Source organism: Cyclopterus lumpus, chromosome 7 (assembly GCF_009769545.1).
Source record: "Cyclopterus lumpus isolate fCycLum1 chromosome 7, fCycLum1.pri, whole genome shotgun sequence".
In the NCBI taxonomy this organism is placed as follows: Eukaryota; Metazoa; Chordata; class Actinopteri; order Perciformes; family Cyclopteridae; genus Cyclopterus; species Cyclopterus lumpus.
The window spans coordinates 19,312,647-19,339,552 of NC_046972.1; the positions used below are offsets into that span (position 1 = coordinate 19,312,647).

The 26,906-nt window shown below is 43.7% G+C and overlaps 1 protein-coding gene across 1 annotated transcript in view; it reads right to left on the reverse strand.

Annotated features, from left to right (window-relative positions):
* Positions 1–2,879: 2,879 nt before the first annotated feature.
* Positions 2,880–26,906, reverse strand: part of camta1a (calmodulin binding transcription activator 1a) — a 147,195-nt gene continuing 123,168 nt past the window's right edge. Inside the window, exons 7-20 of the mRNA XM_034538255.1 lie at positions 26,108–26,234; positions 24,123–24,257; positions 11,952–12,139; positions 11,565–11,755; positions 11,373–11,451; positions 10,915–11,263; positions 10,297–10,772; positions 9,349–9,527; positions 8,423–8,666; positions 7,452–7,523; positions 6,889–7,088; positions 6,512–6,586; positions 6,065–6,118; positions 2,880–3,975 (exon numbers count right to left, since the gene is read on the reverse strand). Of these exons, the coding sequence (XP_034394146.1) occupies positions 3,912–3,975; positions 6,065–6,118; positions 6,512–6,586; positions 6,889–7,088; positions 7,452–7,523; positions 8,423–8,666; positions 9,349–9,527; positions 10,297–10,772; positions 10,915–11,263; positions 11,373–11,451; positions 11,565–11,755; positions 11,952–12,139; positions 24,123–24,257; positions 26,108–26,234 (2,433 nt within the window). The 3' untranslated portion in view covers positions 2,880–3,911. The remainder of the gene's footprint in view (positions 3,976–6,064; positions 6,119–6,511; positions 6,587–6,888; positions 7,089–7,451; positions 7,524–8,422; positions 8,667–9,348; positions 9,528–10,296; positions 10,773–10,914; positions 11,264–11,372; positions 11,452–11,564; positions 11,756–11,951; positions 12,140–24,122; positions 24,258–26,107; positions 26,235–26,906) is intronic.

The window sequence follows — 26,906 nt, forward strand, 5'->3', positions numbered from 1 at the left end:
ACATTTTGTCCTATTTGAAGTTGGGAGCACACTGATCAAATCTAAACGAATAGAAAAAAATAAAATAAAAAAAAATAAATAAAGAAAAAACAGGTCTTAAAAAGTTTGAGCTTGGTCTAGAAACAATCCCCGTCCTCACGCCTCGCTTATGAAAAGCTCGGTAACGACCGAGTATCGATCACCGGCTCATTTGTAGGTTTTTTTTCTCCCCCCCCTGTCAGCCCTCCAGTCACGTGCCCTCTGTCTTTCTGAGTTCTGTGACACGTCGAACCGACGTTCATCGTTTTACAGAACAGTAAGTCTTTATAAGAAGTCTATCTGACTACGGATTCTAGGAAAAGAAGCATGCTTTAGGTGCAGTTTGGTCACCCAGTTAACTATTTTACCCATGCAAGCATAATAAACCCTTTCTCCCTTTTTCGCCACGACGTTGCATTGGCTATGCATTCTGAACCACAGACCAGGAGGATGAATGCAAGGCAACAAACCCCAGTAGTGGCATATATCTAAATGTGATTTTTAACAAGCTGTCCCTTTACAAAAAAAAAAAAAAAGAAGGCGTACGTAAAAAAAAAGAAAAGTCAAGCTTATATAGCATGTCGACAAGCTGGAGTGCTGTGGGGATATCATATTGTCGCTTTGGTGAGTGTAAGGTGACGGTGATCGTGTGTGTGTTCATGTAGAGGATACAGCACTGTCTGTGTGGGTGACCCATGTTCTCGCACATTCTCTCAACCTCAGGTACATTGTATGCATTCTGACACTGGGCTTGTGTGATCAGGATATGAATAGGCACTTTCTACATAAACACTCGGGAAATAAAAGTTCACATATCAGGTGTGTGGAAAACAACAAAAACAACAAACAACCAGTCAGTCGAGGAAATAAATCTGAGAAATATCTTCCGTAGCCTAATCATTTTTCTTTTCTTGTTTTTGTAACAAACATGACAATACTTTCAATAAACAAAACTCAAGTTTTTCAGTGGCACTTGGCTGAATAATCAAATGTCATTACTTTGATATAGAATACACTTTCCGGTAGTTCTGGTCAGAATATATTATAGAAATTAGGCAGCAACCAACAGGCACCTCTGAACCAGCAGCTCATGTTCTCTCTCAGATTGTTCCTACAGCCCAATCAATACTGATAGATACATATAATATATATTATCCAATGTATAAGACTCATCTTATGCCCCATAATAATAAATGGCACCAGTGCACTGTTTTACACATAAGTTACTACAGTCATTTTGGCTCATTGACCCTGCATCGAGGCAAGTGACAACTTTTAGTGCTGTCCTTCCGGATAGAATCGGTTTAGCACCTTTTGACTGTCGAAACAGTTCATTTTGCAAATGTTTTCAGCTGCTTGACAAAGAAATCCAGTCATGTACAGTATGCTACACATGTTTTTTCAACTACACGTCCATTTCTTTGTTCCTTTTGACATGGAACACATGGTCTATTTAGACCCTGGCAGCCTTGATCACGGTGCTTTTTTGTTTTTTTTTGTCGTCTTTTAATTAAAGCTTATAGTTCTATGAAAATCCTGCCACCGGTTTATTTCAGGGATCAGCCAATAATTGATAAACCAATGCTTAATGCAAGGTAGTGTAAAGTTAAAGAGGTGAATTCAATCTTTCTCAGTGACGGAGACCAGTTACGTGGATCGCTTTATAGGAACACCATGGACAAGGCTGCCAATCTTTAAGCTCAGGCGAGATACCTCAGTAACACATTCCATTTGCAATGACAACACAAATAAAATGTAAACTCTGCTGTGTATTCGGTGATGGTCAAATGCGTCAGTTATCTGTGGGAATGGTGGAGACATGACGGACTTAAAATGCATTCTGCTTACATATAACTCCCTCTGCAATCTGTGTACCTTATTGTTCTAGTGAGCATCGACCACTTGTGATCTTATGGTCTTCAGTGCTAGTGTGTGTTTTCACCGTATGATTATCTGTTCTGCAAACATTAACTTAATTCTCTTCTTAAGCTATATAGCATTCACATACCTTGGCACCATTGGCAAAAGATTCTTGGTAGCCCAAAACAAACAAATAAAAAAAAATAAAAACTGTAAACATAACCAACCATTATGATAATGCAGACATCTCCTAACTCTAAATACAGTATTTTTTTTTTTTTAACTTTTTTATATTGCAATAATATCATGCTTTAGCAAAATGTTCTTCTCAAGAACAATCAAAATAAAATAAAATACTCTAATAGTGAAATAGTTTTAATTATACAGAGCATAGCCACTACTGCTTTTGTTGTTGTTTTTTTTTTTTATCCCTTTTTGACTCTGTTCATACTTTTCATGCACATAGCTCATTTTTATCCCAGGTATTTACACTATATACAAACAATACAACCATACTTCTTAGGCATTCAAACAAAACTATACAAATATTCTGTTTTTGTCTCGTACCTGTTTTTGACCCATTTTTAATGAATAAAATAATATATTTCTAAAATACAATCCCTTTTGGGTAAATGTTTTTTTCCTACGTACTTTCAGCCTTCTTTATATACAGAAATCGCTCAATTGTCAAAAATATGGATTTGTCAAACCCCTATTTTGGGACAAGCTTAGGGACCCCTCAAAGAATCTCTAAGACGTCAAGGCAATGTATGTGATCTTCCCCTCAAAAACCCTCACAGGCTCTGAAGTTCATTTAAAAAGAACAGTAATAAACTGCATGACCATAACCATTACAACACAAAATAGGCAAGTTCTTTTCTCTTGTTCGGTTTCAGAGGATCAATCAACTGAACGAAGCAAAACCAAAAAGAAACGGGGAACAATACGGGGGGGGGGGGGGGGGGAGAGAATGGGGGGGGGGGTAGCTTCATTACTGAGATGACAGAACTTATGGGGGATAAGATGGAAACAAAAAGGAAACCAGAGGATAGGCTGAAAGACTAGACCGTAAGCACACACGCAAAGACTTTTCTTGCCAAGAAGTCATGCATTTTTTTTCTTGGTAGGATTCAACAACATAGAGTCTGAAGATACAGATCACCAATACATTGGACATGATGGAACAAATACATTGGACAGTATGGAACAAATTCAAGTAATAAAGTGACAATATATACCATAAAGCATAGGTTTCTTCTTCTGTTTTTTTTATAAAGAAATGGCAAAAACAAAAATATTTTATCCCCCATCTGCTTCTGCATGGTTAAACCCCGGACTACATTCATTTGTAGCTCCACCCGTGTGGGCAGACTGGTGGGGTAGAGCACAGTGGGACAGTGGGAATTGTTGAGCTAAATTGAATATCATATTATATCATCTACAGCAGTGGATAGAAGTGTGTGTGTGTGTGGGTGACCAATATATTTGGTAAAAAAAAAAGAAAATATCCTTCCTCAAATGAATTGATTGGTCACTTAAAACACAATTAGAGCCCAGAGTGTTTTTTTTCTGCGTGGTCTCCCCCTTATCCTCTGAGATCTTCTGCAGTAGCCTTAATTTACGTCTTGAGGTCCTCCTGTTTGACAGACCTCCTCAGGCATGTCCTGCGTTCGCCTCCTCACCGTCCAAAAAACCTCTTCATATTCCCAAAAAAACGCAATCCATGAAAAAAAAAAGTGCAACAAAAATGCCATGAAGCAAATGTTCTGCACCCCCACACCCACCCCCGACCCCTTTTAGTTTATAATCCCAAAGTTGCCACTCTCCGACCAAAACCGAGTCAGTGGAAAGAATAGATATGTGAAAAAATGCTGTCGTACATGTAATAGTAGTTGAACCAGTAACACCGCAGAAGTAGTAATAATCGCAGTGTTTGCATTGATGTCCCCCCCCCACCCCCACCCCCTCCCATTCCTCTTGTAAAATGTCTCGGGTACAAACAAAAAAAGAAAGGAGGAGTCAGGCGAGTGATGTCACATGGCCAGGGGGCTCTTCTGAGGGGTCTCATGTTCCCTGGCCCTTTTCAATTCTTTCACCCTGGAACACAGAGAGAGAGACAAGTGTGTCTGAGTATAACGTCAACGACATGGGTTTCTAGTAACATGCTCATCAAGAGGCCTAACAGTATCACACTGTTCAGCCAGAACCCGACGAACTACGGATCCTCAGGAGCTACTCCTGGCTGTGAAAGGAAGTGTTGGTCAAGACTCAATTGAACTTTGGAATGAACAACAGAGAATAATTATAGCGCAATTACACAATCATTAGAGTGTTAATCTATCACAATTAAGGATTAAATGCACTTTTTGTGGCACAATAAATACGAGACATTTCATTTTGAAGTGTCCCATGGTAATGATATCATAATTACTATGATTGCATTTATTATTTAAGTTAATGCTACTCATTTCAAAAGGGACACACGGCACCCTGAGACACCTCATAATGCAGAATGTGACACTGGTGATTATTGAAAAATAAAGAGAACGTCATTTAGAAATGTCCGTCTAAATCTAGCTGGTTAATGACGAAAAGCATTAATCATTGCACTAAATGTTTAAACTAGGTCGAGGTCCCTTCCGCATATAAAACCCCAAAAAGAACCAAAAGAAGCATTTCGAAACACATCAAGTCAAGGCTGAGAAAAGAATTCTCAGTTTCTGGAAAAAAAAAAAGAAAAGAAAAAGCAACTCATATTTCAAGTCTTCATAAATGCATTTGTCTGGCAGCTCACAAAAGAATACCACCAGAAGCCGGGTTCATAGAAGAGGCACGCGTCTCAAGTGTATGAGCAGAACGCGTCTGTGCAACCGTGCGCTTTCACATGGAACAATTGATTTGAACACATCGACCACCATGTAATGGGTTTAACCTTATTATCTTATTCTTAGCGGAAGGTACCTACTGCAGCATTTATGTATAGAAAAGTGGAAGACTGCGTAGTTACAGGGTTAGATACAGTGTGTGTGTGTGTGTGTGTGTGTGTGTGTGTGCTGGGTCCTCTCATGCTGAGCTAGAGCACTCCCTGGAGGTATGAATCCATTAAAGCTCTGTGTTTCGCTCCCAAAGGGTGGAGGAATCTATTGTTTTTGTTCTGTGACCTATATGCGGTCACAGCTTTGTAACTATATCACGGCCTGCCGTAAGAGGTGGTTGCATCAACAATCTCACCTGCTCTAAAAGCCCGGCGCCCTATTTAAAAACAGTATACAGCAGACGTGGAAAAAACGAGTGAAAACATGAAATATGCACGTCAACAGCAAGGAGGTTAAATGTTTGTGGAAATACTCAAAAGCTCAAACTTCTATAAATGCTTCTGAGCTGTTTCCAGTTGTATTTTCTTTTTTTTTTTTTTTAATGCATTTGTTTTGTTCTGATGAACCAGTGGGCATAATACATTCAACAGTTTGACACAGTTTGAGTTCATTAGAGGGGTTGAGCCCCTCTCTCAGTCTGTCGAGTGGCTAGAAACGGGACACACAGCCACAGTGAGACAGACAGACAACTACTTGGAGGAACAGCAGGCCCACAGCATGCCTAGAAGTAGAAGAGCAAGGCTCATCGGTGTCACCACTTGACATGCAGCAGAATAAAACAGGATTGAACAAAAAGAAGAAAAAATAGCTTCCCATTCTCTCAAACTGTCTGTCTGCATAACCACACAAAAGTAAAAAAAACAATAAAAACGATATGAACAAAAAGTAATTTTCCGAGGAGAGAAAGACAGAGATAAAGAGAGTCAGAGAAGTGCCTGTTAAGTGTTGCAGTGATTTTGTCATTCATAAGCATTTGGTTAGTTCAAGATCGGTTTTCTCTGCTTTTAATCTGAGCTTCTCAGTCCACCTGTGGCCCCAAGTTGGCAGCCTTCATGCAAGCAGGCATCAAGCAACAGTGATGGAACAGGAGGTATGGGGTGGGTGGAGGGACGGGAGAGAGAAAATGAAGGTGAGGGAAGGAGGAAGAGAGGAGATAATTGTATTATTAAAGAGTGAGAGACAGAGAGGGAGATAAGGGGGAGAAAGAGGCATTTAGAATAACAGAGAGAGAGAGAGAGAGAGAGAGAGAGAGAGAGGGAGGGAGAGCGAGAGAGAGAGAGAAAAAGAGAGAGAGAGAGTGAGGCACGAACTGAGTTGCTGAGGCTGCACTCACCCGCTTGAACAGTCTATGGTCCATCAAAGGGCTTGGCATAAACAGCAAAACAATACCAGACAGCTATTAGCACACAGTAGGCACTGTGAGGGAGGGGGCGAGGACGGGTGGGGAGGGGCCAAATACAGTGAGGGGAAGGGGGTGGAGCTTAGGTGTTACCACCCAATATGTCCAACAAAAAACAATTCAAACACATCACACCGAGTAAAGAGAAGAGCTGAGAGATGGACAAGATCATGGAACTAGAGGTAGTTTCTACGGAGTCTTACTGATTAGCTCAATGGGGTTTTTATTCTTTTCAGCCATGAACCAACCCGTGCATTAAATCTGAATGAGGCGTTTTACCACGCCTATGTAAAGTTCTGCGTGTACGTATGCGTACATGACAATGTTGGTAAACGTGTGAGTCGGTGTCGGGGTCTACCTGTGGCGGCAGCGACGCAGGAACCTCATGATCTTCCTGGCAGCTTGATCCTGCCTCTTTGTGAGCAGACTACCTCTGTGAAACATCAGAAAGAGGATAAAAGTTACACATCCGTTAATATGAATTTAAGTTTGTATCTTGTCTCATTCAGTGAAAATGTGGAGGGTCCTATTCCAAGACAAATCCTAAGTAATAAGCTCCAAAAAAATGCATAACCTGAAGTGTTCATCGTCTCTTAAATCCTTAAGTGTGCCTGTGCATACAGTAAATGACTTAAGGAATCTAGTTATCCTTCATCAACTCCATGCACATCATTTTCATAATCCTGCAGTATTGAGCAGGATTAGTATATTGCAGTATTTGGCCTGTGCGTCTACCTCAGTTTGTGCTGCACCAGGGCAGCAGCAGCCCCGCGGTGGTGCGGCTTCAGCCTGCCAAACTCCTTGTAGCTGCGGTAGTATTGCTGAATGAGCACGGCGGCCCTCCTGCTCTGCTGAAACTTCTTCTGTTCGTGGTAGCTGCGGAATTTACTCTGGATAAGGATGGCGGCCTGCGTCATCTTCTTATAAAGTGCATACTGCCAATGAGAAAACAAGGCAGCGTGTCACGCTTCGCTGCTGCGTGTGAACACGGCAATGGTGCTGCGGGTTCACGCTGTGGTAGAAGAACAACGTTCGGCAACTAATTTAGCGGCTGGTAGTGAGAAATGTTTACCTTCAAGGCTATCCATGTTAGCTTGCAAACAGAAAAGGGAAACATATTGTAAATATGGACTAACATACACTATCCTATACACTAAAAAAAAAAAAAACTTAATTGAAGACATTTAGTTAGTTCACTCATGTAGATTTCTGTCTCCCAAAAAACTATGATATACAGTAATCACATTGGAACCCGTAAACAAAAGCACACATTATATGCGACCATATCAGGTGCCTACCTGTTTGTATTTCTTGTAACAGCGTTGAATAACAGCAGCAGCGACTTCCTGTTGCTCTCGGAGCGGACGCCCCTGTTGGAGAGTAGAGGTGGAAAGGTCAGAGGTCACACAAATTAACCTACAGCTTTGCCACACAGGATATCAGCGGCTGTGTCAAGTCTCCCTGAAGTTCTCCTGGTGGCCGACATGTGAATGCCACCCTGGCATGAGTCCACCCCTGGGGAACTGGCCCCCAGGGGAGCAGTTGGGAGGTGAACTGTTGGAGCGATTACAAAAGGTCCACCTCAGTATCAGCTGGTAGACAGGCTTAACTGTAAACGACAGCGGACAGTTTGTGATATGAAAACTCGTTAAAAGTAGCTGGGGGAAGGGGGGTGGGTAGCGAGTTGAGGCATGGGATCGGGCGGGGGAGGGGGGGGGACTGGTGTGTGTGGAAGCTAGTTAAAAACAGGCAGTAGCAGGCTCCATACAACCTAACTTAGAGAGAGAAAAAGAGACACAGAGAGAGGACATAAGCTTAACTGTGTCTAATTGGAGCAGGGATACGGGGAACAGTGCAGTCGTTCCTCTAAGCAAGGCCATGCTCTGCTCAAGGCACCTTCCCATGCTGAAACCACAGGGACATTTTTGGATATATATATATATATATATATATATATATATATATTTGTTTGTGTTGTAATGTGTATATGAGCAGAGGAACAGAGAATGAGACAGAGGTAGAGATAGAACATCATGAATAATATTAGGCACAATTAGAAACATTAGAAAGATTCTAATGAACATGTATCACAACCCTGAACTTTACTGCAACAATCAAGAGCTCCATAGCTTGGAACCAAATAAAGAAATGAACCCTTCAACATCTCTCCAAAAGCAAAAGCATCTAATAATACCAGTCCTAACAGTACAGCCCCTTCACGGCGGGCTGCAGTACACACAGCATAGGAACCCGAGGGCCGGGCCTGTACCTTGTACTTGCGGAAGGCAGTTTGGACTAGGCGGGCGGCCTCATACAGCTCTCTCTGCTCTGGATCAGACAGAGTCAGCTGGGCCAGGTCTCGCTCCACTTTGCTGTTGGAGGCATTGATGAACTCACTCCAGTCAGCTGGGGACGGGAGCGCAGACCTCTCCTGGGGCCCCTCTCTCAATGGAGACCCCCCAGGACTGAGGCTGGGGTTGGATGATGGGTTCAAGGGTTCATTGTAAAGAGATCTGAGGACAGAAGGATGACAGACATGTTTGCTTTTTTTCAAACCCTTTTATTGGTTATATGTAGGTCTACCTGTCTACCCAACACTTACACGTATGATCAGCTTCGTTCTTTAGCACATTAGTGCTGGACGTAGGAATCACAACTCATTTAAAAAAATTATTATATTTTCACACTGTGCAAAGGTTTTATGCCACATAGAGCGATTTAACAAAAAAGCGTTTATTGGTTCAAATTAGTACTTTTCTTTTTTTTTTTACTGCCTGCAAACTGTCGTGGGTGTAAATTAAGTTCCAAATGGTAACACTGAAATGGATAATAGGTAATTCTGGGCTACTGCCCCTCCATCAAATATAACAGCCTCTCTTTTCAATTGGACATTTCACGATTCTACATTTCTTTATGGATCTATTGAAGGCTTGATGCATAATACAAATATCCTTGTTTCAACAGTTTGTGGCACTTTTCCCTCTGACCTTAAACTGGCACTTTACAGTAAGTGCTGCAAATAAATGTGTTCTTCACAGTGTTTGTTTTTTCACTGTCCATTTTATTCCCACAAAGTAGAATCCTTTGTGGACAAAAAATAGCACAAAAAATGCAGTGGGGAGAACACACACACTGCAAATATGCTGGCAATGCTTTATGCATATCTGCTATTTTCCGCTCCACGGTGCTCCTTACCGTAGGTGCATGATGCTCGGCAGCTGTTCCACATCTCCAAGGTAGTTGGCCAGCCAGTTCATGGTGTTGCTGACCCCTGATGTGTCTAAGGGCACAGAGTCTGCTGCGGTGAAGTTCTCCCTTTTGATTCTCTCTGGAGTTGCTTCAATGATGTGCTCTGCCAGAGTCATCATATTTGCCTGTTTTGTTAAGACAGCAAAGATAAAAGAGGGGAGGGCCCAGCTTGTCAATGTTTATCACTATATACAGTTGAGTGACTACCTATTTTGGTGACATGATCTAGACATGCATGTCAAATTATTTTTTTACCCATATGACAAAAGCCAATAGAGTGGAAAGAAGATGAGTGATGCTGTTAAAATTACTAATCCAGCACTTCATCTTTTGGAGGAGTAGTTAACCTGAGATGGATGGCTGAAAGAATCCCTTGGCTATGGAAGGGGATCAATATAGAGTTTATTATGCAGTGATGGTCATCGACAGAGTGCCAGGTTGGCCTGGTGCATGCAGCCTACCCACTGCAGAAGGCAGGACATCAAAGAGGCTGCGTGGGGCGGGGATGTCTAATTGGAGTTTCATCTAGCAAACGCTTTGGTCACTGGTGACAATTAAATGAATTTGCATACCACTTTACAAAGTGGTGCCACTAAAATACCCATACTGCAGCCTCCCTCAAATAATATATGTATACATAATATCAGAAAATACATTATATACTACAATGTATTTATTTTTTACCAAACTTCACAGAACAATTACTCTAAACTGAGGAGATCGGTTTAATCAGTTTTTCCACTTGATTGTTTCTTTGCATGTATCTTATCATCAGCTGCACGAAGGCTAATATTATCTTATGTAATTTCTGTAATGTAGGCATTTTAAATCAAAAGCTTATAGTGCCAAGTTCTACACATTTCGCTGACGGAGTAAACAGTTGTTTACTCTCACCTGCAGGTCATCCATCTGTGTGAGACAGTCCTGGTTCTCCAGATCTTCCCGATAGGATAATAGTTCTGCATCAGCCATTTCCCTGTCAGCTATCACCAGCATGCCCAGCTGTTCCCGTTGACGCAACCGGTTCACCAGTTTCTCCTTCCCCAAGCTGCTGCTTCCACTGACCCCCAACGCCTTCCTCCCCATGCCGCTGCTAGAGAAACTCTCTCTGGAGGTCCATCTGGTGGTCCCCGTGCTGCCTCCTGTGGACAGGCCTTTGTCTGAGCTCAGGCCCTCTGAGGACAGGCTCTTGGGACCAGAGGACAGCTTGTGGGGCTGTTGCTGCTCCAGGCTCAGCGGGACAGACATGGCCTTGTCGGGCCGAGTCTGAAACAGTTCTGGGTTGGGTTTATGTTTTTTAGCTAGTGGGAGGTCTCTTTGGCCCTCGCTGCTGTAGTAGTTGGAGGGCTCTGACCTGGGCCTTCTCAAGTCTGCAAAAAACACAACATGTCATAATTAGTTGCATAATCCACTAACAAAGACAGAAAACAAGGGATCTTGCTGTGACTCATGTGAGGCTATCCACCTAACTCATGTATCGTATGAGACAGGCAAAAAGAGAACTCTACTGGCCTGGGTTGAGGCTTGTGGTGCTGGATGTGGTGGTAGTGGTGGCAGGACCCCCTTTCTTGCCACTGGGTGCTACTCCACTGTTGTTCGCCCAGTTGACCATCCAGCTGTCGGTGGTGGGGGTGTCGGGGGCCGGGGAGAAAGACATGCGAGTTGCGGGTGGTAGAGGGGCTGGCGGCTGCTGCTCTTCCCTTTGGAGCTGCTCCAGACATTCCGCCAATTTGGTATGGCCGCGAGATCGGGCGATGGAGAGGGGTAAGCGACCCAGAGAATCTGGGATGGCTAGTGCACGTCTGTCCCATTTATATAGGACTACCGCTGCCTCCAGGTGACCCAGCGCAGATGCCCACATCTGGATGGAAAACAGACAAAAAGGAAAAAGCAGCAAAGTTAATCTCATCACACAAACTAGGATGTTCTTGCTCACGCTGTTTTAAAAATGTTAAGTTCAGCTCTCTTACCAGAGGCGTGCAGGAGAAGTGATCTACATTGAGAGGGTCCACCTCTAACTCCAAATCAATACTATCAGCATGTTTGGTGCTGGACGAAAGAGAGAAAAATAATTAGTGTTATATAGAATATGTTTAGTGCGACGCACAGCAATGACAAACCAAGGCGCTATAACACAGTATGTAGAGTCATTTTGTTCTCACCGCCACTTGATGAGTGTCTGGATAAGGGTGGCGTAGCCCTGGCCTGCAGCCAGGTGAAGGAGTGTCATGCCTCTGAAGGTCTTGGAGTGGATTAAATGTTTGGACTTGGCCCAGCAAGCTCTGCTCATCATCTTCTCACAGACCACGACGACACGACTCTCAAAAGAGCTGCTGGCCTGACCAGATAAACACTTACATACACAGAAGATCATTATTGTTTTTTGTATATGCCTCCTTAACAAACAACAACATCATTTATGTCCCATGTAGTTATACGGCACTTATGTCAATCGATAATGAGAAAACCCAACGTGATTGCTCTGTTACGTCACATCTACGTCTCTATGCACAACAAAATGAGTAGCTTGATGTGGCTTTTCTTTTTACCTGTGACTGGCTGTTGTTGCCTCCGCCTCCACCTCCTCCGCCTCCCCCTCCTCCTCCTCCTCCTCCCCCAGTTCCTCCCCCAGCTCCGCCACTCCCTGCACTGCTCGACTGCTGGTGGCTGGCCATCTCTGCCATCCTCCTCTCCATCTGCTCCAAGCGCTCCAGGATAGACATTCTGAACTGGTTATCTAGGCAAACAGTGGGACACAGAAGAAGAACACGTCAGCACACAAGTAGCATTCAGTGTGCAAAGAAAGAGAAGAAGGAAAAGGAAAAAAAATAAATAAAAGTCTGTCTTTGCCATTACCAGCACACAAACAACCCGGTGTCCTGACAAGACAAACGATCACACAGTATGCACCACAAGCTGCACCAAATATGTTGCTCAGAGCAGCAATAAGACTGTCGCAGTGACTTGGGGGCTCAACATCATGAGGCATACACAATCAACCATTCAGGAGCAAATGCATTAGCCCATTTCAGAGTTACAGCAAAGCTGATGGAAAGTTACTGTAATGTTCTGCGTTCAGCTGTAACATAAACCACCCTTATAATCATTATTAATCTCCCCAGAGTGTGAGTGAAAACAATAGCATCAATCACGGACTTCATGAAAACATTGGCTTGACTAAAATAACCTTTAAAGCCCATCAATCATATGCTAATGGCTGCCATCGCTAAACTCTTATTGCCATCTCTTCCGCACCACTCAAACGCAGCCCCGACAGACTAATACAGGTGTAACGATTGGCCAATGAGCGGGGGCATGTTAAATGTGTCCACCCTTTCACAAAGGGCTTCAGACATGCTCTGGAGGGGAGTGTATAGCTGACGGCCCTCTCCAGCTGATTAAGTACACTCACTCATGGCTCACCCCCGTTCCATGAGCCTGTATGGACTAAGAAGCTGCCAGGACTGAATAAATCAGTAGATGCACCTATCCAGAGACCATCAAACCCAGCTTTCCCACACATTAGGATGGATGGGGGTGTATCAGACTCCAGAGTGTTTACATGGTACTCAGGTAGTTAACTACTGCTTTGCACCCTTGTGTTGTCAATCAGTGTAGTTTTTCTCGTGGGGTTGTCACTGCTCAAGTTTCTTTGCCTTGCTGGAAATATAGAACACACTGCATAATTCAATACCTGAGCGGTGAGAGGGCAGAGCAAATAACTTCTTAAGTGAGAAATGAGAAGGTTATGATCACCACACTGCAATATTAAACCTGTTGCAATGTAAGGTTACAAGACACAAGCTTCACTGAGACATTATGGGGACCACCCTACGAACACACACACACACACACATGCACACACGCACACACACACACGCGCGCGCACACAATTTGCTGTGTACAGACAGTGGAATGGGATGGGCACAGAGAGCCCACTGCAGCAGGGAGTACAGAAGACTGCATTAGCATTCCCCATTTAGCCACTATGAGGCCGTTTCTGTGGCAACCTGCTGCCGAGTGGTAACTAGGCGACAGGAACATGGCTGTGTGTGTATGGTCTGCCTGCGTGCTATTGGCTTATTGATGATGGGGAGGGGAAGGACTCCGTATTCCAGCAAAAAATAAAATAAAAACAGATTTGGAGAGAGAAAGGCAAACAATGGAGAAAGAAAAATTGAGTCCATAAATCTTCTTTGCTGTGCTTTTGTGTACTTGACCTACTCTCTCTTCTCAGTGTTGACACCATAGGTGGGGACCTAATGACTCCAAGTGGGGAGCCGGCACAGCACGACCTGGCGACATTTGAGCTTTACGGTATCTTGGCAGTCGAGGCTCAGGGCTCCATGGGGAGGTAATGTCACAGTCAGACCTCCTGTAAGCCTTTGCAAACGAGGTCAAGTAACTGCTATCATTGGACAGAAAAACATAATGCCACTGCCTGGTGAATTAGTGCTCTCAGTGACAACATGCTGCAACGTGAACAATGCACTTGGAGGACACCACTGAGGAATCTGTGCGAGCTGCAGACTGTCTGTGAGCCTGCTGTCGGATCAGCCGGTCACTCGCTTATCGAGCAGGAAGAAGAAGAAAAAAAACGCTTGGAGCGTTTGCAGTGCTTCTTCCTATGAAGGGATCCATCCTCACCTTTCCACATGGCGACTTGTGGAAACAGGTGAGGGGAACATTCGTGGGCCCATTCTAGACTGAGTGCTTGTGTAAGGAGGGGAGTCAGAGGGTTGAGATAGGTCACAGCACAACAGCCTGACTTTGTACAAGGCTATGCTCCCCCTCTCCCTCTGGCTGACAAGGAGGGGGGGTTGGGGGGTTGGGGACATAGACCGTGAGATGGGGAGAGAGAGAGAGAGAGAGAGAGAGAGAGAGAGAGAGAGAGAGAGAGAGAGAGAGAGAGAGAGGGGGATAGTTAGCGGTAGGCTGACATGTCTTTGTTCAGACCCAGTGCTGCAGTGTGCTGCAGTGCAGATGATGTCATCTCCACCTGCTGCCTGCTGCTCCAAATGCGATGCACGTCCACTGCAGAGGGAGGATGGGGGTAGAGACGAGTGGGAGGGGAGAGGGAGGAGACATGGAAGGGTGGGCAGCCAAACAGAACCATAACAACACTGTGACGTCGCAAACGCCCTCCCACTCCTCCGGTTTACTCCCTTGTGACGACGTGTGGCATGCAGACGTGGTCACTCTCACCCATGTAGGGAAAACTGTGACAAGCTAATTTAAACAAAAGAGAATAAAAACGGTTGGGTGCCAAAATGGGGCAGACCACCACTCGTTATATTGACGACACTTGAATGGAAGTTGATCAGTCAGCGGAGGTGTAAACTCACAGCTGCCATGACACAAATATGCCTAACTTTGAGTCCAGTTCACTCGCTTGTGGATATTTACAATACATCTCTTCCGCTTGCTTTCGGAGATGTATTCCCCTGTAGGACTCGGGCGCGAGCTAACTTTCTCCATTCAAATTGGATATGAAAAACACGAAAGGAGAGAGGACTCATAACATATAGCATAACATACACAGATGTTCATGCTCCATCACTTCTCACACTCTACCTGAACTCATGTCTACTGTGAGTTATACTGTTGAGTGTTTCATGTTCTCCAGTGAAAGTTACTTTGATGATGACCTCAAAGAGATTGAAGTATTTCTTTCTGTAGAGTCTGTTACTTAACAATTACAGTGTGCTTTTTTAAAATGACAGGGAGTACGCTGCCAAATGATTGGCTAATACGGGAACAAAGACCCACTTTGTGACAAGAGGTCTTGAATGTTCACGACCGATAACCCACATGAGTAACTTCATCGCTCGCCTTGGGACCGACGTTCATTAGAATAAATTGATAGTGTTTTCATCGTGGGACCCACCAGACACTGGTCTAGCACAAGTATACCGTCTGCATAATAAATCTAGGTCCCCGATCGCGGTGGATCTCCTGTTGCTTCTCTCAAAGGACACTCATGTCCTCTGAGAGAAGTGGAGCGCAGAGGACGGGTGCATCGGGGGGGGGGGGGTTTAACCCGCACAACGTCCCTGCCCCAGATGATCCGTTTCATCTCCGGGACATTGCAGCAACTCTCCGTGAAAACGGTTGACATACAGACGGATAGCGGAAGGAAGGACATGGGATGTTTACCCGAGGAGCACAGTGGGAGAGAGATCAGCCTGAGGGGATGAAGACGACAGCAGGAGAGATTACAGGTAAAGAAAGAACAAGGGTGAAGTGAGATGAGAAGACAGGATTGGGGTTATCCGTGTAGTGAACTTCTAATAGAGTGTGGGACGAAATCTTTAATCCTCACGTCTAAACCTCTGCTTGTGGTCGTGCCAATCAAGTTTAGTGCTGGACCTCATTATCGCCCTGCAGCCAGTCAGCTTCTTACATGTAACCCAGCAGAAAGGCCCAGAGGCCAGCCTCCCTCTGGTTCTCTGGGTGAGCTGACTGACAGGGGCTGGTATTTGTGATTGTGGAGGGTGAAGGGGCCAGGCCATCTGGCAGCGGCCCTCGCAGCTGGAACACACGGCTGTCTGTTGATCAAAGGCTGACCTTATGTTTCAAACGGGCGTAATGAGCGGTTGTGGTATTCCATCTATCGTTTTTTTTCCCCCTTCTTTTTGTTTTCTTCTCATTAGCAAAGCACAAATAACAGAAGCTTTAAGTTGTTCAAAGAGACATCTTTCTTTTCTGCAAGCTGTTGTTATGCCATCAAATCAAATCTATCAATCCATTTGCGATATGGATCATCCTGTTCAGGGTCACACGGGGCGGAGGTGAGAGGCAGGTCGTCAATCCATCCACACACGAACAAACACATTCGTTCACATTCACACCCAGATGCAATTTTGAGTTTTCCAATTCCCATGAAACCGAATGTTTTTTTGGTCTGGTGTAAGAAACGGAAACAAAAAACAAATACGTAACCACGACAGATTCATACCGTACAGATGTAGTTTAGATGTTTGCCATTGCAGTGCTCTCTCTGTTTGTGTATGCCCTGTCCCTCAAGCCAACATCGTGTTGCCAGTGGGCTAATATCATATGGCGTTCCTGGTCTTACATACAACATTGCTCAACCTGTTCACAACAGCAGAAGTCGCTCACCATTGATGTCAACATCTGGATTTCCCCATCTAAAAAAACTCAAGTTAAACACGGCAACACGTCTGCATCTCAGCACTTCTTCTCTTGCTATGCACCACCAACTTACAACAGCGACAGGTGGAACACTATCAGACAAACCGCCTCCCCGCTGTTTCCACAGAGGAGTTATTCACAACCGTATTTAAATTTTTTTATTTAACCTTTATTTAGCCGGGCGAAATTGATTAAGAACAAATTCTTATTTTCAACTGAAGTTTAATGACCACAAATAAAGGTCACAATGCTCAAGTGATACTTTTCTATCCTGCCGTGGAGGTGAAGAAGCGTTTGACCTACTGGCATTTGTTCAATAGGTCAATAGGAGTTTAGTCTGAACACTGAGTGGATACATTGTGTCATTTTGAAGGCTAAAATGCCAAGAGTGCACACCATGGGGATTTACCATCATCCACTATCACTCTAATAGAGTAACGCGGTATTGGCTTTTTGTCTTGTAAACCAGGGGAGTTTGACTTGTTATATAGATTGACGATGCAGTAACACGTGCATATCGTTAGATAGCTATTGGCATAAACAACTAGATGCTGCTTGACACATCAGATTTAGGCAACTGAGAGATGAGTGGAGAAACAATTTCCAAGATAAATCAATCTGATGTGAAACACCACAACCCAGGGGACAGGAAGTCTCCAAAGCCTCCCATTAACAGTAAGACAACACAGTTAGGCTAAACACACTCACAGGATTTATCAAGCTGTCTTCCCTTTTCCATCCAAATCTTTTTCAACATTGAATTCAAAATTATATTCCAATCTCTTGTCACATACATATCCTATCTATGGTATATATTGTACAGTAGCTACAATTGTAATTTAGCGAGGACAAACAGCAGACTGAACGGTGATCTTATATCTAGCATGTTATATCATGCTTGTTTGGTTTGAGACTATGTATGTAAACCCCCTCTATTTTTATTTGGTTTCATGACAACTCAGAGGGATACAACTACACTGCATGAACAGGGACTGAACCAGAATTTAATAAGCAACATTTTTTTTTAAAACAAAGCATAAAAGAAGCACCTTCCCTGGATTATAGCTATTAATATACTGTTCAATTAGCAAATAATACAGCAAAAATAAATGATCCCTTTGTGCTACTGTATATAGGCAGACTGGAGTATGTTAGCACAAAGGCAGACAGTATAATGCATATTTCAAATCCCAGCATAGACGCATAATACAATGTAACCGACTGCAAACCACAAACTATGGCTTTAAAGCGTACCAAAGGCTTTACTGGACACCTATTTGACAGTTCAATCACACACTACATGTGCTACTGTAAGCCTTCAATAAATGATTCTATTAAATTGCATTAGATAGACAAGATGTAGCATCACTGCGAAAAGAAAGCTATCACATAATAATAGTCAACAATAAAAGTCAGAAATGATGTGCTCTCTACAAATGACTGTTTCTCCTGAAATGCGTCTCTTTAAAACATCTTGTCTGGTGATCCATCACATTGAGTTGTAAGCATTCCCACATCACTGCTGCTGTTACTACTACTACTACTATTGCTATTTATTCTGTTATTACTTCAACAGCAACACAGTCACCAAAATTACATCAACTGATAATACTGTTGTTATTTTTTATATTATTCGATGTTTTTAGATAGATCGATAGCTAGATAGCCCGCTCTTTAACGTACCTGGAGGCAAATCAGTGTTCACAGCCTGCGTGTTCATGCCCCCATGACAAAGACAATGCACACAGATGATATAATGGTCATACACATATACATCCATCCCCCGACGTGCATTGAAACATACTTGCATACACAATACTTGCAAATACGTATGTATTAGGGCTGGGCGATAAGTCAGTCTGATAATTTAGCATCTTTAGATTGTGATGAAATCATGGGTTATAATTGATCAAACTATTGTCTTGATCTGATTATTCTGTTTTTGTGTGCATGCATAAATAACTTATAACCAACTTAACTTATGTTCATTTTACACTAAAGGCGTTAATACAATTAGAAAGGCCAAGTATGTTTTATTTGTAAAAAAATATGACTATTTAATCACTGAATTATCAGGAAACCATATATGATGATGCATATAATTGTTATAGATTTTGGCCATATAAATATATATACACACACACACACACACACACACACTCCCACACAGTTCTATACAGTTGAGTTATTTTATTTGTGGTTATGATAAAGATAGGGCAAAAGTCCTGCTCCTGTAAAACTAATAAATGTTTTTGTGCAGTGGAAAAAGGATATAGGATTGATCTCCTTGCTGCTAATTATACTAAACCACATTGCATTGACGTGGCCAAAACATAGCGTTACTTGGTATCACTACAATAAATGATTATGATCTATGTACAACATGCAAAAGCAACTTCTTCAAAACATATTGCACACGACTTTGGAACTTTGGTCTGTTTGTATTGTGTATTTCACAGTTCTCTTCACAGGCTACAATAGAAGCAATGTATATTGTTCCATGCATTGCATGAAGAAAAACTCAAAAACTTCACAGGAAAGCAACAGGTAGACCAACGTATAGCTGCATTTCTCTCACTGGAACTGAAGGAAAGAGCTCAACCGAGAGCAAACTTTGAAGACTATAAACGTGGTTAACGTGGAGTCGCTGTCCAGAGATCTGTGGTGCTGAAACGCTGCACTCGCGACGGAAGTGTTGGCTGTAGCAACGTGCGTTTTTAATGTCGCCCTATTTCACCTGTTTCTTACCCAAGGCTGTTGATAATATGGAGCTTTGACTGCGATCGGAACTATAAAAAACAACAGCAGAAATATATATATATATATATATATATATATATATATATATATATATATATATATATATATATATATATATATATATATATATATATATATATATATATATAATACCGACGACTCGCTGGCCCCGATAACCTGAGCAGCACTCAGGGATGCGACAACCCTCCAATGCGCTATAGCAACGGCCACACTTTCAACAACACGTGAAACAGCACTAGCAGCTGGCAGTTTAAGGACAGCAGCCCGAGACACGGTGTCCAAAGAGTTCAGCACACCAAACAGGCGACAAGAAAGAATCCGGAGTCCTTCAAATGTGAGGAGGCAGGCTTTGCCAAAAATATACCTGACTTTTTTTATTTTATTTTTTTTTTAAACAGGCGCACGAGAGCTATAAGTACAACTTCCTTTGTTAACAGTGATTATTATTTTGTTGGCGTCTTGAGGAGTCTTTAACATGCTCAAGCACGAGTCGTGAGTCAGGAGTTGGGCTACTATCAACGCCAACTCTCCGGTGCTCTGCAACGAGGCAATCACATGAAAACACATGTGGCAAAACAAATAATAATAGAGCTTTTCTTCAAAACTCCGCTCCAGCACAGACACAGTTGGACCACATCGAGACCACTAAGCATGCGGGGTGTGAACAAAAAAAAAACGTGTAACTTCAACTTCTTCGTGGCATTCGCGAGGAAGAAAGAGCACAGAATGCGAAAAACAACACAAACACAGCACTACAGCCATAGGTTGAACTTAAACACGTCTAACCTTCTATCTTATTTTCCATTGGTAGAGTCCACCTCAAAGCTCCCAAAAAAGTACTGCCTCTTTTGTCTTTTAGGAAAAGCAGGTGTCATTCACAGGCATCCTGACCCAAAAGAAGTCCAGCCAAAAGCTGCATTTCACTCAAATTGCAGTTTTGCCTGACGGCCAGACTACTGCATGGTGTTACACGGAGAAACCATACCCCCAAAAAAGAGATAGATCCTTGGTGTAGACTGAATCTCAATCTCAACAGAGGACTCGTCAACAATAGAACAAAGTGAGGGAAGAGAGCGACGTGAGGAAAGAGCGAGCGAGAGAGAGAGAGAGAGAGAGAGAGAGAGAGAGAGAGAGAAAGAGAAAGAGAGAGGAAGACCGCTCACTACTCTTCTTCGTCTAATAGCCCCCTCCTCCTCTTCACTTGTTTCACCTCTCACACACACACACACTTTCCCTGTGTTTCTAGTAGTCGCTGCTATCCCAGCCTGCAGTAAAATGACAAATACCGCTGAGACGTTGTGCGCACGTGCCGCCGGTAAACAGACGCCCTAGTTCCCATTCGCCTCCTCCTCCTCCTCCTCCTCCTCCTCCTCCTCCTCCTCGAGCCGCGGTCCTGCTTCCTAGACGCGCGCCCCGTATCGCATTGTTGTTATTATCATTCGTTATTTGGCTGTGTCACGGTAATACTACTACTAATAATAATCATAATAATAATAAGTAGAAGAATCAATCAAATAGATACACCGTGGCTCTGAACTCGGTTCACTGTGCGCCCCGGCGGAGGAGTCTCTCCCACACCGGAGTAAAAGTCGATGCGACCGTTCAAAAACACGGACCCGCATTCGCCTGCTCGCAGTCCCGCGGCCCCGTCCTGAAACTACACCTGGTTCGGTTTGCGGTAGTTTACCATGTTTACCCGAACACGCCCACTCCTCCGCTCCTGCATATTGTGTGCGTGTGCGTGTGTGTGTGCGCGCGGTTTGTCACGCTGGTGTAGTTAGAAGCTCGGGAGTCAGTTCCAGCAACACGCGCTCTCCTTGGACACTTAACGGGCAGCGTGTGCCGCTATGCGGGGGGGCTTGTTACCCGGCGAACCTTCTCCGGGGCTCGGGTCCCGGGGATCTGAGCTCCGGGGACTTATTGGGGCGGGCGACGAGTGTTCTGCAGCTCCCACAGCAGCTTCTTTTTTTTTTTTCCCCCTCCTTCTCTCCCTTCTGTCCTGCCCATGGCTCCGTACCTGCAGTGCTGCAGAGGAAACGGCGCCCCTTCCCCCACTCTGCATTATGACAAATCAAGGCAGGCAGGCAGCTGTACCATTAGCACATCACAGCACTGCGAGTCTTCCACGGGAGGAAGTGGACGGCACAGCGCTGCTGCTGCGGACTATACGGACCCCACAGTGATCCATCATATAGCACGTACATGTCCGCATTGAGTCAGGTGACGGGCGCGTTTAAGGGAGTCACGTAAACAGGAATCACAGGAGTGTGTCTGTAGAGCTGTCATTATTCCGTTAGACGTTTCCCCGTTGTGCTTCGGACATCATCGATGGGACATCATCGATGGGATGACCCGCACGTGCCCGAGTGATCACATCCTGCCCTACTTCTGAAATATAAGTCACATCGTCTCCATGGCAATGCAAACAGTGACCAACAGATCACAGCATTTACTTTTATGTGTAGGTTTAAAGTGAAGCGCTCTGTCCGCGGTGCGGTGGCCCTGAAGCTGCGGATGGACCCCAGAAGAGTCATTTCCTGGAGTCACAATCCACCGTGTGTGTGATTGGCACACAGAATCAGAGCAACAACAGAAATAAGCCTCCTCTCTGGCTATGGCTAACTCATATATATATATATATATATATATATATATATATATATATATATATATCTTACACACACACACAAACTCACATGGTGCCACATCAACTTGACATACTATTACATAGTTTGAATACACAGGTATGGAACAAAACACACACACACACACACACACACACACACACACACACACACACACACGTTGTGCTGCATTCTGTTTGAGTATCACCATAATCTCAGTGATTTTCAACTCATTGTTGTTGTACTCATGATACTCATAATTGGGAGACAAATGGTTCATCAGTAGCTGGATGCAACACAGATATAATTAGGCTGAAATCCTGCTAAATGTTACAAGGGAAACATCCCAAACGCAGTCAATGATCGTTGTGGATATATTGTCATTGCCGTCCTCAAATAGGACACCACACACTGCCGTGTAACAACAACGCGCGAGATGGCAGGAAAGGGGTTAATATAAGTAAGGTAATAAGGTGGGCTGTGTTTTCCCTGAGACAGTCAGCTCCTCCTTAACTGGTTCTGTGAATGGGCCAGTGAGGCAGTAGGGTATGAATGGCGGAGGGATCCACTGGTACTGCTGTGTATGGGAGCCGCCAGCTCTCGATTACTCACTCCCACTCCCTCAAGGGCCGTCTGCAATGCAGCTGTCCTGTGAGCCTGTGCTTCGCCATGCCCTACTTTATCCTGTCAATGCTCAAGCACTGCAGCAACGCTTCCCCCAGCAGCACACACACACACACACACACACACACACACACACACACACACACACACACACACACACACACACACACACACACACACACACACACACACACACACACACACACACACACACACACACACACACACACACACACACACACACACACACACACACACACACACACAGACTACTGACATACTCATTACATTATGGTGAACATGCATACAGTCGGTCTTCTGACTCACAGACTTCCTCTGAATATAAACAGAATGGAAATGTGCCAACCCTGCAGCATCCGTTGTTATATGTGAAGCCCTCCACAATGCTGATCTACCAAAGCTTTTATTTTTTTTTTACTGTGGGGGAGCACACAAAACAATTGCAGCACAATTCAAATGCAAATGTCCATGTTTGGCATTGCATTTGCCGGCTGATTGAAACATATGCACGATGAGACGACGAGGTGTTCTCTCACTGAACTGACCTCAAAATGACACTTTAAATTCCACGTGTGCTATTTAATTTCCCCATCTCAGGACAACAGAATGCAACGTGGAAATGAAAATGTCTCATTCAACACAACAACAAAGTTAACTCTTGAATCGCTTGTCTTGGTCAATAACACAATATTATTAAAAATCTTTTTAAGGTATTGATATACTTGATAATACATTAATAAAATCTGTCTAATAATAATAATAATAACAATACTAATGATCTGTTCTACAGCATTACATCAGGCAACTCTTCACACTTGTATGACAACAACTTTAATTAATTTTCTTAATCTTTAAGTGCAGTTTTGCTCCAATTCAGTAATGTGCACAGCAGCATGTTGTATTATTACCAACAAAAGGCCTTCCAACAACTCTGATAAAAAAGTCTTACACATACTGTGTAGGAGCAACGGAAATAAAGGATTTTTCCATGACCTTTATTATGTTCTGGCCCGGGACCAAAGCACCAACATGATTTATGGCTTGAAATACACAATGTTTACATTCAACTCATTATCTTCTTGTAGCAACAACGAATAACAAACCGAAATTCAACCCAAGCTCAGTATCTATGCAGCAGAAACATTTAACAACAACACACATATACAACCAGTGAGTTAAATTGCCTAGTTAACAACACGGCTTTGCTATGGATGTAAAAATGACGCTCACAGTTCATCTTCAGGCAGTTTCGGGAAGAATTCACAAACATCCTGCAGACGTGTTTGTCTCCAAGCTAATGCGTGCGAATATGTACGCTGTGACAAACTCCTTTAAATCAAAACCTACAGAGAGGAGTTGTAATGCATAATGGTCCAGCAGATCATTGATCAAAATAAACAAGATCAATAAGGCCACGCGGAATTTGGAGAGAACAGATTAAGAAGAGTTAAGAAGTAATGGGTGAATAAAACAGAGAGGATAGGATAGGAAGAGTCAAACTGAGGAGAGACCTACCATCCAGCGAGAGCCAGTCGTGCTGAGAGGACGGCAGCGACGGCAGAGCGCGGGCCTTGTACTCAAACACCACCGAGTTGGAGATGATCTGGCTGCTCGCTGCCACCTGCAGCGTCACCAGGCCTGTGTCGTGAGCTGGAGAGGAAGAGGGGTGATGAGAATCAAATCATATAAAGTAAACACAATATCACTATTACGTGGTTCATTTTGGCTGGCCCAACTTTCTATGTGCGACTATAGTGTTGATGAACTATAGTTTAGGGCTTGAATCACATTGCTCTGTTTGATTGACATGCAGTAGCTAGTGATACAGGACTTAACATAAGGCCACCGCATAACATTGGTTTGTGTTGTTATCCGTCCTGGGTCCCCTCCTCTTCTCTCTGTACACTAATTCTCTCGGCTCTGTCATTCGCTCGCATGGCTTCTCCTACCACAGCTACGCTGATGACACCCAACTAATCCTCCCGTTTCCACAACCTGAAACGCAGGTAGCAGCACGAATCTCTGCCTGTCTGACTGACATCTCTCAGTGGATGTCTGCACGCCACCTGAAAATCAACCCCGACAAGACTGAACTACTTTTCCTTCCAGGGAGAAGCTCTCCCACCCACGACCTGACCACCCACGACAACTCTGTGTTGGCCCCGGCACGACTGCCAGGAACCTCGGGTGTGACACTCGACAATTACCGCGACAACACGCTCCTGTAGGTTCATGCTGCATAACATCAGGAGAATACTGATCCAGGTTATAGTCAAAGCTATGGTCCAGGTTCTGGTCTAGGCTCTGGTAAATTCACACCTAGACTACCGTAACTCCCACCTGGCAGGACTACCTGCTAAGGGGCGACTGTGGGTCAGTGGTTAGCAGGTCTGTCTTTCAATCAGGGGTTTGGTGGTTCAATCCCTGCCCTAGTCAATGTGTCCTTGAGCAAGACACTTAACCCTGAGTTGTTCCCTGTAGCTGTGTCTACAGTGTCTACAGTGTATGAATGTAACATGATTGTAAGTCACTTTGGTTAAAAGCGTCAGCTAAATGACATAATGTAATGTAAGGCCTCTGCAGCTCATCCAGAATGCAGCAGCTCGACAGGTCTTTAACCTAAATTCACCCACACTCCTTCGCTCCCTTCACTGGTTACCGGTGGCCGCCCGCATCCGCTTCAAAACATTGGTTCTTGCGTACCGTGCCGCGAACAGTCTACATCCAGGACATGGTCTAACCTCACACCCCAGCCCGTTCACTCTGCTCGGCATCTACCAATCGACTTGCTAATCACTCAACAAAATGTTGCTGTGCTGGCTCTTCATTGGTGGAACGAGCTCCCCACTGACATCAGGACAGAAGAAGGTCTCTACATCTTCCGCCGGAAACTACGAACACATCTTTTCCGACTATACCTTGAATAAAAACAGATTAGCACTTACTTATGGTATTACTTATGGTATTTTTGTAGTTTGGCTTTCTTGAAGAAATGTTACTTTCTTGATTCTTGTTTGTACTCATGGTTGAATGCACTAATTGTAAGTCGCGTTGGATAAAAGCGTCAGCTAAATGTAATTGTTGCATTGTTTTTGCTCACCGACTTGGATTTTTCAGCATTTCAACATCGAAATGTTGAGATTAATTTACCATAGTAACCTATGTGTAAAACTATTGTCATGAATATACAGAACTCCTTGCTGACCTGCATATTGTCAACCTGCAGACTATCACTTCCAACAAATATGTGAAGGGGTAATGATATTTCTGTAATTGATAACATATCTTTTTATTGGCTCACACAATACTAAGCACCACAACCGTCCGACTCCCCCCCCCCCTCCCTCTTGGAACAACAACATAGAAACCGTAAAAGGAATACAAAATGCATTACTAATTATAGAAATTGGCTTATTGGTGAAAGACAAACACATTTAAATGCCAGTCGTCCACTCCTCTGATGGTGAACCCTCTTGATAAACACCCCCTCTCCGCCATACCTGGGCAGTAGCAGCGCAGCACCCCCGGTTGGATGAGAGAGGCTGGGACTGAGATCTGGTCAAACAAGCAGCTGTAGTTGGAGCTGGCCTCCTGCCAGGGCCCAGTGATCAGCACCTTAACGCCACCCTGGAAAACAGGACAAATGGATCAAACTAACTCAGAACACAGCTGCCAAGTCAGGTTGAAGTATCCCTACTTGCATTAAGTTTTGTTGCACTGCCATCTAGTGGGCAAAGATAAGAATGACATCAAGGAACAGTAAACGACCCTGATACTGATCTCTGCTGCCACCATGTGGATAACCAACATCATTTCACTACAGCTATTCTATTTTGAGAACTCAGCCAATACTGACATTAAAATATTGTGCTGCCCTCCAGAGGTGTAAAGGCGGTATTACCGCTGACAACACGTAATAATGACATTACATCATTATTGAGTGATGGAAAATGGGGATTTGATGGGAATATATGGAGAGGTATTTCCGTACAATAGTTTTAGAACGCAAACTTCATCTAACATGCAGCATTCTTGTCTGGTTGCATATAGTCTCTCTTCTGTTTGATGTTACATTTATTAATATGTATCCAGACAAAAAAATAGAACAGTATAGACTCCGGTGTGCACGCAGGTAGGGAGACTCTTTGTGTTTTGTTTTGGTCAAAGCATTTGATTTATCATAATTTAAACAAATATGAAAAAAAAGGTTTCTAAAATACATTTCCCATTCTAATAATTAATTTCTGCTGCAAATTAATATTTTCAAAAGATAGTGTCATTCTCAGTTCAATCATTTTC